This window comes from Staurois parvus, unplaced genomic scaffold (assembly GCF_062004578.1).
Source record: "Staurois parvus isolate SC_StPar_1 unplaced genomic scaffold, SC_StPar_1.0 ptg000629l, whole genome shotgun sequence".
NCBI lineage: Eukaryota > Metazoa > Chordata > Amphibia > Anura > Ranidae > Staurois > Staurois parvus.
Window position 1 is genome coordinate 180,026 of NW_028318425.1, and position 14,528 is coordinate 194,553.

General features: G+C 43.8%; 1 protein-coding gene across 5 annotated transcripts in view; it reads left to right on the forward strand.

Moving 5' to 3' along the window:
• Positions 1-14,528, forward strand: part of LOC149449334 (lamin-A-like) — a 169,392-nt gene that overhangs the window by 41,147 nt on the left and 113,717 nt on the right. For all 5 annotated transcript variants that reach the window (XM_089693358.1, XM_089693360.1, XM_089693362.1 and 2 more), the window contains exons 5-6: positions 2,098-2,191; positions 13,476-13,661. In XM_089693358.1, the coding sequence (XP_089549484.1) occupies positions 2,098-2,191; positions 13,476-13,661 (280 nt within the window). The remainder of the gene's footprint in view (positions 1-2,097; positions 2,192-13,475; positions 13,662-14,528) is intronic.

Consider the following 14,528-nt stretch of genomic DNA (forward strand, 5'->3'; position numbering starts at 1 on the left):
TGCTAAAAGCATGCTTCATTCACACATGAACACACTTGTCTATCAGGAAACATATCCAGATTGTCAGTGTGTATGATCTGTAAGATAAAGGTTAGTACTGGCCATACATGTAAAGACTGTTGAGAAGAATTGTATCAATAAAAGGAAAATCAATGTGAATAGGGGTACATAGATCCTTTTTTATATAGTGCCGAACAATAGCACGATACACGATCGTTGGCTATAAACTGAATCAGTAATTGCCTCTTTATTGTTCTGTGTATGACCGCCATAAGCCACTGGCAGAATGTGAAGGACATGCACTGTACATCTTAGTAGTTTCTCAGGATAAAGAGGCCTATTCATGAAAAGCGCACAGTATTTCAGGAATTTGCAAATGTTTAGCTGTGTTCTAGGGCTGCACATTTCAGTGTTATTCTTAAAGCCCACGTGTGTGGGACTTCACACGCACAGATAATACTACGCAATTGTTCCACAACAAAGACCTATATTCCCTGAAAGCAGTAATGCAGAATGGTGCAAACAAACATCTGCAAAATAAACTCTCTGCACAATTCTGCCAAGTTTTGTGTGACAAGTGACAGACTAATATAAGAAGTCTAGAATGACAGAAGAATATAAGAAGGGTCAAAACATTATGGTCCTAAAGCTCAACTCTGGGAAACATGAAAATTCTCCCTTGCAGTGGGTCTAGGGGACATAGTAAAGAAGATTGACTTACCTGATCCTCCGCGTGTAAGCAGGTGCTTACAATGTCAGCTGTGATCTTTACTAACAGGTTGTCCAGTGACTCAGGTGTTGATGTGCTGTCATGTATCTGCCGTTTTGTCCTGCGATGCTTCCTGTAGTGGGGATCAGGGGCGTATTTACCACAAAGGCAAACAAGGCATTTGCCTAGGGTGGCATTTTTTCAGGGGGGCAGCGCCTCCCCCCAAAATAAGGGACACACACAGCATGGGGATCAGGTGGGATCTGAGAGAGGCTGCAGGCTGCTTGATGGTGTATGCAGAGCCTGACTTTTGTTCCCGGGGATGTCCGGAGCTGTGAAGGTGAGTGTCTTCTCTCTCACCTGGGTGGGTGGGGGTTGTCAGTGTATGGGGGATGGAGGTAGTGGAAGGCTCTCTCGGGTGGGGATGAGGAGAGGGCTGGGGTGTTGTTGGTCAATGTCAGGCTCTCTTTGTGGGGAGGGTGTTTGTTGGTCGGTGTCAGGGTCTCTCCATGGGGGGGGGGGGAGCCGATTTTTGTGATGCCTAGGGCAGCACGAAACCTAAACACACCACTGGTGGGGATATACTGCATATTTATAGTTGTTGGTAGTTTGTTGGTCATGGAGTTGGAAAGGCCATATACCTGAGTTGTAGAGTCACACTTAGAGTGGGGTTACCCTGTGGCAGGACCCTAATGCAAGACTGTAAAGTTGGATCCATGTCAGTACCAGTTGGAAATGACTCCATCTAAAGGTATGAGCACCACAGCCTATCCCAAGTCCAGCAAGTGATGTACATTAAAAAAAGCAGTATAGTTATGTTTGCTAGCAGGTTGCATTGTCCATGTCACTACTGGAGTACTACAATGTGGAGAGGAAAAGGAACTGTTCTTATTACACCATTTTATTCAAGTGAAGACGTTCTGATTTAGTAACAAAGTGTGAATGGTAATGGGGAATGAAGGGCTAACCTTCATGTTAACCTTCAGGGTCATGGAGGGTAAGAAGTAAAGGGAAGGAGGAGCAGTCATCTTTGGCGAGGTGGTGGTGGGTGATGGAGGTTCCATTGGAGGGGTGGATGAGTGGCTCTATGGTCTACTTTTCAAAGCAGCAAGGTCCCTTAGTTAGGGCCTACTGCATAACAGAACCCTCTTAGGCACTGGGCCTGGACCCTGGGTGTGCAAAGTATATATAGGGTTATATAGGCATTTGATGCAAATAAAGTGGATTTATATGCCTTTTGTCTATTCCGCAAAATATTTTAATTTAAGTTTTTGTGCCTGGATTTCAGCTTTAACATAAAAAATTATATGTGATGCTAGATGCATTTTAACAGACACTCTGATATTATCATTGTAAATAATATGACATAATTGTTTTTATCATTATAGATATGAAGAGGAATTTTCTCAGCGTTTAGCTCTTCAGGACCAGTTGTGGGAGCTGACCCATCACATAGATGATATAAAACAGATACATATGAAGGTGAGGAGTCATGTGACACCTTTTTATCCTGTAAGGTCATTGTAGATTGACTTCACGGGGCAGCACAGTGGCTAAATGGTTAGCACTTCTGCCTGGCAGTACTAGGGTTGTTGGTTTGAATCCCAACCACGGCACCACCTGCCTAGAATTTGCATTTTCTCCCTGTACCTGCATGGGTTTGCTCCAAGTGCTCTGGTTTCCTCCCACACTCCAAAGACATGTTGGTAGGTTAATTGGCTTCTGTCTAAAATTGGCCCTAGTATGTGTGAGTGTGAGTTAGGGACCTTAGATTGTAAATTTTATGTTTAGTAAAAACCTTACAAACAACATAATAAAATACATATATACAGAATAAACATAATAATAATATATATATATATAAAATTAAACAAAAAAAGCTTACTTCAGCAAAGAAAACAAATGGCCTTTTTGCCGGAAAAAAAACAAAGCAGAACCAATCAAATTACAATATTATTATTATTATCTTTATATTGCACCTTAAAAAACCTGGCCATCATTTAAACACCCCCTGAGGCTAAGAAACGATTAAACATTTATCCCATACAGCAGCCTTTTTTAAAAAATCTGATCTTACAAAAATCTAGGGGACGTGAGAGGACAGAAAGAGAAGCCACGCCCCCAGAGACTGACAGACAGCAGCTACGGGGACCTGACATTCCTCCATGCCTTTATCCAGGCTCCCAGCCACCACCCATCCTTCTCAAGACCCCGAATCTTCCCAACCTCACCCAGAATGTTGTTCACCACCACATCAACAGGAAGGACTTTTTTGTGAATGAAAACCTGACACCGTGCATTCCACGTGTAGTAACGGACTACTAAGCTGACTAGAAAATGTTTTTAAAAATCAAAGTCCCGGTGACTTTGAAAAGCACCGTAAGACCACTTCGCGTAACTCAAGCGGGAAAGGAAAGGGATCCCCAGAGCCCCACCCACCCGCTTGTAGACTTCTATAGTGAAGGGGCACTGAAGCAAGAAATGGTCCATCGTCTCCTCCATCCCACTGCACTCCACTCTTGGACAACCACGGTTCTCCGCAGAGAGATGCTTCAGGTTGCCCTTCACATAGAGTCTGCCATGGAACGATCACCAGGCCAAATCCCGAAACTTTAAAGGGATTCTCTTCAGATTCATCAAATGCAGACCCTCCCTCATAACCGGACCTTAGATTGTAAGCTCCTCAAGGGCAGAGACTGATGTGAATGTTCAATGTATATGTAAAGTGCTGCATAAACTGATGGCACTATATAAGTACCTGTAATAAATAAATAATTTCCTAAGACCATTGCTCAATATCTCTTGAATCATGCTAAAGCCTGTTGGTTCAGTAGGCTAAATGAAAAAAAAAACTAACAGATTCCTCCCCCCTTCTGTACATTGCATTCTGACAGCAGTACCCACAGATTTGCCTGTTTGACAATACAGGGACAGTTGGCATCTATGCTGTTGTTTCACACAAAGGAAAAGGTGTAGAATTTTACAACCAAGCCTACTTGTGTAGTTTATACTATAGAAAGTCAGTTGCCACTCCTCCTGCCTGCTTATACTATCATGCTGCTGTAATGTGCTACAGGCATAGGTGCAATGCACCATAACACATGCTAGCGCAATGCCATGTGTTGTAGTGTCAATGCATCTTTTTTGGTGAGTTAGGCAGCCCATTTGAATGAATAGTCTGCCTTAATGCAACACATGTCAACACAAGATAATGCACACTGTGTCTTGTTTCCACCTCGTTATTCATCCTTTACCTCTCAGTACTGCTGATCTCCTGCAGCCCCGCAGCACTTTCTGCCCACATGCACTTCGGTGAAGGCTGCATGGCGTTTTTCAGGGTTGGTTTGCTGATGGCGACAATGCTGGACCATGCCTGAGTAATGTGCATTGAAACTTGTGTTCTCCATTGGAAGCTTGTGTGACAGGGTGACAATGCAGAATCGCATTTGGAAGCAGGGAAAGAATGTTGTCACACTATAATAGGTGACCGAACAAGGACCTTCATGGCATGATCACAAGGTACATACAGTATACAGGACCAATATATACCGATACAATGTATACCTCCCCTAGCCTCCTCCATTCCAGCATTGGAATACTGTGTAGGGCATCTGTAAGAGCAGTGTTTATGAATTCATAGCAGAAACTTCACCCCACAACTTCATCTCATAGCAGCATTAAACAATTGACATGTTTCAGGCACACTGCAGATGTGTCGTATCGCTTTGGTTTGCCAATAATCATACTCGCTGCTTATTTATTATTTTATTTATTTCAGGTACTTATATAGCGCCGTCAATTTACGCAGCGCTTTACATTTATATTTAGTGCAAATAACCTTCTCTGTTGCTTGCCGTAGGTCCGGCTGTTCAGCATCTCTGCATATAAATAGAAAAGGCTGACCCTGGAGCTCACATTATCCTTCATGTAATAGAACTGCTCATCCTATAATGAGTGCATTTTTCTTCAATTCCAATATTTCATGTAGCCACATTTCTATTTCTGCAGCTGATTTAACTCTCTCGCTCTTTTTACTCTCTCAACACCATGTGTGAACAAAAGGTGGATTCACTGTAATTGTGAACTACCCTATATGGCCAAAGGTTTGTGGACAACTTACCGTCACACCTATATCAGCTTGTTGGACATCCCCTTCCAAAACTATGGACATTAACCACTTCAAGTCTGGACACTTTTACCCCCTTCCTGTTCAGGCCAATTTTCAGCTTATCACACTTCGAATGACAATTGCGCAGTCATGCAACACTGTACCCATATGAATTTTTTAGCATTTTGTTGAGACAGATAAACATTTATTTTGGTGGTATTTATTCACCACTGGGATTTTTATTTTTTTTGCTATATAAATAAAAATGTCCCAAAATTTTTTAAAAAAGTGTTTTTCTTACAAAAGTTTGCAAATAAATAATCTTTCTTCCTAAATCTTGGACAAACTTTATTCAGTTATCTTTTTAGTAAAAAAAAAAAAAATAACCCAAATTAGTTTATAACCAAAAATTATAATTTTAAAAAAAATTTTTTTACATTTTTTATTTTTTTTTATATTATTATTTGTTTTTTTTTTTACATACCATCACCCTAGCAGCACAGTGTCACCATAGTGACACTGTACTACTTGTGGGGGGGTGATGATTTTATTTTTTACACTGATTGATTTTACACCCATAAAGGCCATAAAAGCAATAATTTCTCCTTCTCTCTGGCTGCATTATTTCAGCCATTGAGAAATACTGTGTGAGCTGTGATTGGTCACAGCTTGTCACATGGTACAAGGCTGTTGTGAATAGCCTTGTACCATGTGATCTCTGTGATCATTCACAGATTTCACACGTAGTAAGCAATGATGTCAGAAGTGGCATCTTGCTTACTACTCTTCATGTGATCACTGATTGGCCAGTCAGTGATCACATGGTCGGGAGCTCACACAGAGGTTCCGTACAGCGATTGGTGTTCCGCTGTGTCCGCACTGGATTGCGGTGCCGCACACTCCCAGGGAGCGGGGAGGATGTTTATAAACGGCCACCCACCCCTGCACTGCTCCCGTCCACCCTTTATATACATGGACAGGAAATGGTTAAAGTGTTACTAAACCCAGGACCCTGCATTCACTATATCTGGTCTCCCACACAGGGGTGGACTGACAACTCATGGGGCCCCCGGGCATTAGGGAATCATGGGTCCCCTGTGTCCTTGCCCAAACTTAAAAAAGCCTATGAAAAAGGTACCAGGGGCATCTCATGGGGCCCCCTACTGACCCCGGGCCCTCGGGCAGTGCCCGAGTTTCTAAATGGTCAGTCTGCCCCTGCATCCACAGTACACACAACATGGAAATGAAATTATTTTAGTAAAAGTAAACTGCTAAATACCTTTTCTCATCAGCAATTAGAGCAGTCTTGTGACTTCTATCAGTGTCCAGCACAACACTGGTTAAAGCTTGTAGGAGGAGTTTTCATTCTCCCGTGATTGTCTTATGAGGCTACAGGACCCATGACCCACTGTCTGGACACCACTGATTGACCCTCTGCTGATTACACAAAAAGAAAAAACTATCTAGCAATACACACCAAACTGAGCATGTGCAACTTGCCCCAAGGCTTTGTTTTATCAGCAGATGGATTGGGGACAGCATAAAAAGGGGAGGATCAGAGAAGACACAATGCGGAGGATTTACCCCTCAGATTCCAAGTGAGTTCCAGGTTAATTCAGGTGAGTATACCAATCATGCTTTACTGCATATACAGACTGATTTTACTGTTGTGGATTTAGTGATACTTTAATGTAGAGCTGCCTCTCAATTTGTGCTGATAACATCCTACACCAGTGATGGCGAACCTATGGCACGCGTGCCAGAGCTGGCACGCAGAGCCATCTCAGTGGGCACGCCAGGAAGAAGAGGATGATGAGCGCACACGGACCGGCCATCCAGATCTCGTCCACACTGGACCCCCATCAAACTACATTTCCCACATGTCTCTGGGGCCAGGGTGGGCGTGGACGAGAGGAAACGGCTCCAATGCGGCTCTGGCACCAGGGGTGATGTACCCGGGGATGGGCGCGGAAGAGAGGAAGAGGCTCCCACACTGCTCCCACACTGCTCCGGGGCCAGGGGCAACGTGTTCAGCATGAATGGGAATGAGCTGCTGGGTTGGAAGCCACACCAACGCTGCCAGACGTGAGATTAACTGCTTGCAGTGTCATCCATCAGTGCCCAGCAGTGTCACCTGTCAGTGCCCAGCAGTGTCGCCCATCAGTGCTGCTCATCAGTGCCACCCATCAATGATGCCCAGCAGTGCCATCCATCAGTGCCCAGCAGTGTCGCCTGTCAGTGCTGCCCAGCAGTGCCACCTGTCAGTGCTGCCCAGCAGTGCCACATGTCAGTGCCCAGCAGTATCGCCCATCAGTGCTGCCCATCAGTGCCACACATCAATGATGCCCAGCAGTGTCATCCATCAGTGCCCAGCAGTGTGACCCATCAGTGCCCAGCAGGGTCGCCTGTCAGCGCTGCCCAGCAGTGCCACCTGTCAGTGCTGCCCAGCAGTGCCACCTGTCAGTGCCCAGCAGTGTCGCCCATCAGTGCTGCCCATCAGTGCCACCCATCAATGATGCCCAGCAGTGCCACCGATCAGTGCGTCTGTCAGTGCGTCCAGGTAGGCAAGTGGTTAATTGCAGTGTTGGCACTTTGAAATAAAAAAGTTGGTTTGTGTTGCAGTTTTGGGCACTCGGGCTCAAAAAGGTTCGCCATCACTGTCCTACACTATTATGGGAAAGATTTCCGAAAGATTTTGGAGTGGGCTGTGGGGATTTGTTTCCATTCTGTCCAAACAACTTTTGTGAGGACAGGTACTGCTGTTGGATTGGAAGACCTGGCTCTTAAAGCGGAGCTCCACCCAAAAGGGGAAGTTCTGCTTTAAGGCTTTGTCCCCTGCTCCCCGTTAAGGATTGGCACCTTTGGGGAGCGGGTACCCGAATTTGACAGGTACCCACTCCCACTTCCGATGCAATCACCTAAGACGATTGGAAGCGGAAGCTCCTTCCCCAAAGTCTTCTGGGACACGTGAAAGGTCCCAAAAGACTACAGGACCATTCGTAAAGGGCAGAGCTTCTCACGCATGCATAGTGGGCACCCGGCTGTGAAGCCGAAAGCTGTCACAGCCAGGTACCCACACTAAAGGTGTCAGCACCGGGGAGAGCAGACGGCCGGTGAAACCAGCGGTGGTGAGGACACTGCTGGACCGAAGGACAGGTAAGTGTCTGTATTTTAAAAGTCAGCAGCTACAGTTTATGTAGCTGCTGACTTTTTTTTTTTAATTCAACTGTAACTCTGCTTCAATCAGAAATCCTATTCATCCCAAAGGTGTTCAGTACGGTTGAGACACGGGCTCTGTGAAAACCACTCAAGTCCCCCCCACACCCAATTGGTCAAACCATGTCTTTGTGGAGCTGGCTTTGTATACAGGGCCATAAAACCACAGAGGTGAAAGAGCACAATTATCTGAAATGTCTTTGTATGCTGTAGCATTAACAGTCCCTTTTCTAGGTTACATCTGAATTCAGTAATGTGAAGGGATAACCACATCCTTTTGCCAATATAACAGGTGAGATGGACAGTTGCCCTCTTTTTTAGCTCTAAAGTGTTCATCAAGCAGACGTTCCAAAAACACCTCTGTGGTTCTCCCCTATTATTCTTGTATACAGCTTGTATATCATATACTGCACTTTAAACAAGGACTTTCCTAAAAAGTCCCCAGGTCTACACAGCTCTCACATGAGATGGAAAAAGATGGCATATTAATTCTCACTGGGCTGCCATTCACTGGCACATTAATTTAAAAGCTTTTAAGAGTTTAATCTCCCAGCGGAGGAATGAGTTCAGAGATAATTAAGGGCTTCAATATGGAATAAGTGCGGAATACAGACTGATGAAGGATTTAACATGTATCAATCAGCAAACAATCATTGCCTGTGCGCATCTGAGAATATTTTTAATGCACGGTTAAATTACAGTGTGAAAGGGAGTGTGTGCTTCCTGACATATTAAAGCATATCTAAACCCACAAACAAAAGTGTCATATACTGAGGGTTACCAGTGCTTGGATGTGGTGGCTGCATTACTTTTCCTTTCCATTTTTCTTTTTTCCTTTATTTTCATCTGGTGATCCTGTGAATAATACACCCCATCCAAGGGTGACAGCACTAAGGCTGGCCATACATTATACAATTTTATTTAGAAAATTGCTTTAGATTTACCAAAAACCATATAATATGAGGTCAAACCTGAACACTTTCAATTGTATCCAATTAAGCAGGCCATTGCACTACATAGTTGATGGCAAATCTAAAGGAAATTGGGCAGAAATTGAACAGAAAATTGTATAGTGTATGGCCAGCCTAACTCTAACTATTTATAGAGAAGCAACATTGTCACCCTAGGACAGAGGGGGGTTTATTTACTAAAGCTGGAGAGTCCAAAATCAGACTCCCTTCTGCATAGAAACCAATCAGCTTCTAACCTCAGCTTGTTCAATGAAGCTTTCGCAATGAAACCTGGAAGCTGATTGGTTTCTATGCAGAAGGGAGTCTGATTTTGGACTCTCCAGCTTTAGTAAATAAACCCCAGAGTGACCACAGTGTTAGAACTAAAGAACACATTCTCCTTCTCTTCATAACATGGGTGGTAGTGTTCTGTAGTTCTTACTTACTGCACAAATACAGTGAGGAACAGAAGTATTTGAACACCCTGCAATTTTGTAACTTCTCCCACTTAGAAATCATGGAGGGGTCTGAAATTCACATTGTAGGTGCATTCCCACTCTGAGAGACAGAATTAAAAAAAAAAATTCAGGAAATCACATTGTATGATTTTTAAAGAATTTATTTGTCTTGCACTGTGAACATAAGTATTTGAACACCTGAGAAAATCAGTGTTAATATTTGGTACAGAAGCCTTTGTTTGCAATTACAGAGGTCAAACGTTTCCTGTAGTTCTTGACCAGGTTTGCACACACTGCAACAGGGATTTTGGCCCACTCCTCCACACAGATCTCCTCTAGATCTGTCAGGTTTCGGGGCTGTCGCTGAGCAACACGGAGTTTCAGCTCCCTCCAAAGATGTTCTATTGGATTTATGTCTGGAGACTGGCCCGGCCACTCCAGAACCTTGATATGTTTCTTATGGAGCCACTCCTTGGTTATCCTGGCTGTGTGCTTCGGGTCGTTGTCATGTTGGAAGACCCAGCCACGACCCATCTTCAATGCTCTGACTGAGGGAAGGAGGTTGTTGCTCAAAACCTCACAATAAATGGCCCCATTCATCCTCTCCTTAATACAGTGCAGTCGTCCTATCCCCTTCGCAGAAAAGCACCCCCAAAGCATGATGTTACCACCCCCATGCTTCACAGTAGGGATGGTGTTCTTGGGATGCAACTCATCCTTTTTTTTCCTCCAAACAGGACGAGTGAAGTTTAGACCAAAAAGTTCTACTTTGGTCTCATCTGACCACATGACTTTCTCCCATGCCTCCTCTGGATCATCCAGATGGTCACTGGCAAACTTCAGACGGGCCTGGACATGTGATGACTTGAGCAGGGGAAGCTTCCGTGCAATGCATGATTTGAAACCATGACGGCGTAGTGTTCTACCGACAGTGACCTTTGAAACTGTGGTCCCAGCTCTCTTCATGTCATTGACCAGCTCCTCCCTTGTAGTTCTGGGCTGATTCCTCACCTTTCTTATCATCAGTGGTACCCCATGAGATGAGGTCTTGCATGGAGCCCCAGTCCGAGGGAGACTGACAGTCGTCTTTAGCCTCTTCCATTTTCTAACAATTGCTCCAACAGTTGATCTATTTTCACCAAGCTGCTTGGCAATTGCCCCGTAGCCCTTTCCAGCCTTGTGGAGGTCCACAATTTTGTCTCTGGTGTCTTTTGACAGCTCTTTAGTCTTGCCCTTGGTAGTAGTTGGCGTCTGACTGACTGTGGGGTGGGCAGGTGTCTTTAAAGAGCTCAGACAGGTGCTACTAAGTTATATTAACGAGTGGAGTAGAGGTGGACTTTTTAAAGGCACAGTAACAGGTCTTTGAGAGCCAGAATTCTTGCTGTTTCTCAGGTGTTCAAATACTTATGTTCAGCAGTGCAAGACAAATAAATTCTTTAAAAATCATACAATGTGATTTCCTGAATTTTTTTTTTAATTCTGTCTCTCAGAGTGGGAATGCACCTACAATGTAAATTTCAGACCCCTCCATGATTTCTAAGTGGGAGAACTTGCAAAATCGCAGGGTGTTCAAATACTTCTGTTCCTCACTGTATATTAAAATGCTTTGAATATTTCATTTAACAAATCAAAAGGGAGCAAATACCTGTTCATTGTTAGGGTTTACATATACTTTATATGGTCAAACCACCCTCTATTATTGTCATCTTATTGTGGTACTATTGATTAAGCACTAGGGATAGTAATCAATAGCTAAACAAATAGAACAACTGTATATATCCCATGTTTTAGTGATCAGCTTTATCCCTGCAAAGCTAAGCCATCCTTTCCTCTCTTTCTTTGTATGAATTGAAACAAGGGTCACATTTATGGTCCTTGTAGGCCACTGCTCCTAACTGAATGGCTGTGGATGGCCGCATTTATGAGATGGTGTAGAGATCAAGTGATCACTGCTGTCATCGTCACTGCATGTCCCTTGTTTTAGTGTTATTCTATAACAGACGGAAACTTTCTGTAGTTATATGCCCCACCTTTGGAAACCTTGAAGGATGAAGAGTAGGTTTGTGGCCAGCAAGAGCAGACTTTCTAGAAGTGATGAGTAAGGCTGAAATAAGGAAGATATAGAATAACCATAGGTAGGAGAGTAAGGACAAGAGCTCATATGGAAGGAGGTGGCACTGAAAATATCCCTTTGTGCCAAATATCAATACAATGATCACTCTATGCTTGGCAGAACAAATCCAGCTTTACAATCACTCTCCTATTAATAACATTACAATAGGTCTCATTCATACTAGCCACTAGCCAGGCCAGTTTATTTCCAGCAATCCTAGATGAGTATGAAACTTCATTAGTGACAGGGTCTCTTCAATGCTGAACTTTAGGCACACTGCTTAATACATATAGCGATAACCCCCCAAAGGATCCACTTATTGTGTTGGGTCCCCTGTTCCTGTGCAAATAACAGCTTACGCTCCTGGCTGGTTGGGGAATATTTAATGCAGATGTATAGGCAGTACCTCAATGGTAAAAGAGATATAAACGACAGCAATAACACAGCAAAGAATACAGTACTTATATACTGTATATACTGTATATATGGCAATAAGTGAACAGTAGAAATAAATATACTGTAATGGAAACACTTAATTGGTGTGGACAGCAATTCTAACTATGGCGTCCTCTCTTCTTCCGCTATCCAGGTTGTTGGGGTCCAACTCTTAGGTCTCATGTCCTTTTGATACAGGAAGAAGAACTGATACAGGCACTGATTCTGTGTTCCTTGCAGACAACACTGTTCCTCTGGTCAAAATGTAATACGGTTTTGATCACCAGCATCTCACCAACTCCTGTGTCAGTAGGTGATTCTCTGTTCACTGTGTGAAGTGTAGCCGGACAGTGTCCACAGTGCCCTTCTGCCTTGGTCAGGCAGCGGGCTCCACCAACATCAGGGGCTCTCTCCAATGTCCCAAGATGTCTATCATTGTGCCTCTTTCCCTCTCAGGTGCAGTGGTGTGCAATCTGCAGCAGGCAAATGTGCATTTAATCCTCTCAGAACAGCCTCCACACTTCTCTTCTTTGCTGGGAAAAGCAGCAGGGAACCACTGTGGGATCGACAGTTTCCTTCAGCCAGCTTACCAAGCCAGCAGTTTGTCAGAACTACACCTCCCACAATCCTAGCAGTCCTCATCTTCTGAGTCTTCCTATTGGGCAGAGGACTCAGGACTGGGTGTACACAACTCTACAATAAGAGTGTCCTTCTGTAGCTTTACCTGTGTAACAGTATCCTCTGCTACCAGACACAGAATCCTTTTCCTATCAGTGCTGCAGACTGGGCTACATACATATGAAAAACGTATACTGTGTAGCAGTGGGTTTATCTGTCAAAGGATTTGTATTTCTGTCTATCCCGTATTGAGATGTCTTAGCTCTGTCACACAGCACAGCTCAGTCTTGCAAGGGAGGAACCTGATTTTACTCTGATTAGATAACGCTTACAGATCTTGTCTTACCCAGGGGCGGACTGACCATTTGGAAACTCGGGCACTGCCCGAGGGCCCAGGGTCAGTAGGGGGCCCTGTGAGATGCCCCTGGTACCTATTTCATAGGCTTTTTTGAGTTTGGGCAAGGTCACAGGGGCCCCATGATCCCTTATTGCCCAGGGGCCCCATGAGTTGTTAGTCCGCCCCTGGTCTTACCCCCAGCCTGTGACTGGACAGTGAAAAGAGAAGTAGCAGACTGATGAGTTCATATTGCTGTCATTCTGCTCTCTCCTCCTATTCATGTGTTCCTTATTAACACATGAGCACTTCAGCACATCTGACTGGCTGCTTGTTCTGCTTCTCGCTCCCCTAGTCTGGCCTAGCCTGTACAGGAACTGAAAAAGGTAGACAAGCCAAAATTAAATACTTACACTGCTTGTATTAATAAATTATATTTATATTGAATCATGCCTTTAATGAATACATAGCAGTGTTCATTTGTGTTTTACTATCCGGATATTTCATTTGTCATTCTTTTGAACATATTTGCAGGAGACTCAAGAGCTGCGAGCTCAGGTTGCCCAATCGCAAGTACTTGTGTTGCAGTTGGAAGATAAGTTGCGCTTTATTAGCCGAGGAGGCCCGGCGCTGGTGGAAGCAGTGCAGAGAATACAGGAGGCCAGCGAGGCTGAAGTAAAACGTCTACAAAGTGAAACAGAAAGTGTTTATAACCAGAATGTAAGTGTGTATAAAAAGCATGTAGAGTGGGAAGGTATGTGATGAATGCATAATGATGGATAATTTGCATATAAATATGTGATAGTGCTGGGATAGATCCTGCCATCTGTCCACACTTCAATTTAGAATGGTATGGCTGACTATAAATGGTTCATAAAAAGATGCTCTGAGTTTTTGATTAGTTGGGGTTTACTGTGCTAGAAGCTCCTCAGGAAGTCTGTCGTGAAATTTGGAATGTCTCCCTGCTACTGGAACTGAAATTTCTGTTTACTGTGGAAGGAAAGATGGAGTGACGTATCATGTGCAGCCTCAAGAAGATGATGGGAAGGATTTGCTAAAACTGGAGCGTCCAAAAATCTGGTGCAGCTCTATGTAGAAACCAATCAGCTTCCAGGTTTTAATGTCAAAGCTTAATTGAACAAGCTGAAGTTAGAAGCTGATTGGCTATCATGCACAGCTGCATCAGATACTGAGTGCTTCAGTTTTAGACCCGGTTCACATATGTGCGAATTGGATGCGTTTTGAACTGCATCCGATTCGCGTGACATGTGAACCAAAATCCTTTTCTATGTAGTCGGTTTACATATGTGCAGACTGACCGCAGTGTGATTGAAAAAAGTTCAGTATGATTTTCAGCCCAGTTCAGATGTGATTTCCAATGTCATACACTTTAACAATTCACATTGGAATTGCAAGTGAACCGCTGAACGAAACTGCACCGAACTGTTATACAAATCACACTAGAAGCCAGCCCTGCACATATGTGAAACCAGTCTCAGTAAATATCCCCTGATGTGTCCCATTGTTTAATAAGATTGAACAGATATCCTGTGAGAGATATCTTCTGTATTCATTTATGCCAGATTA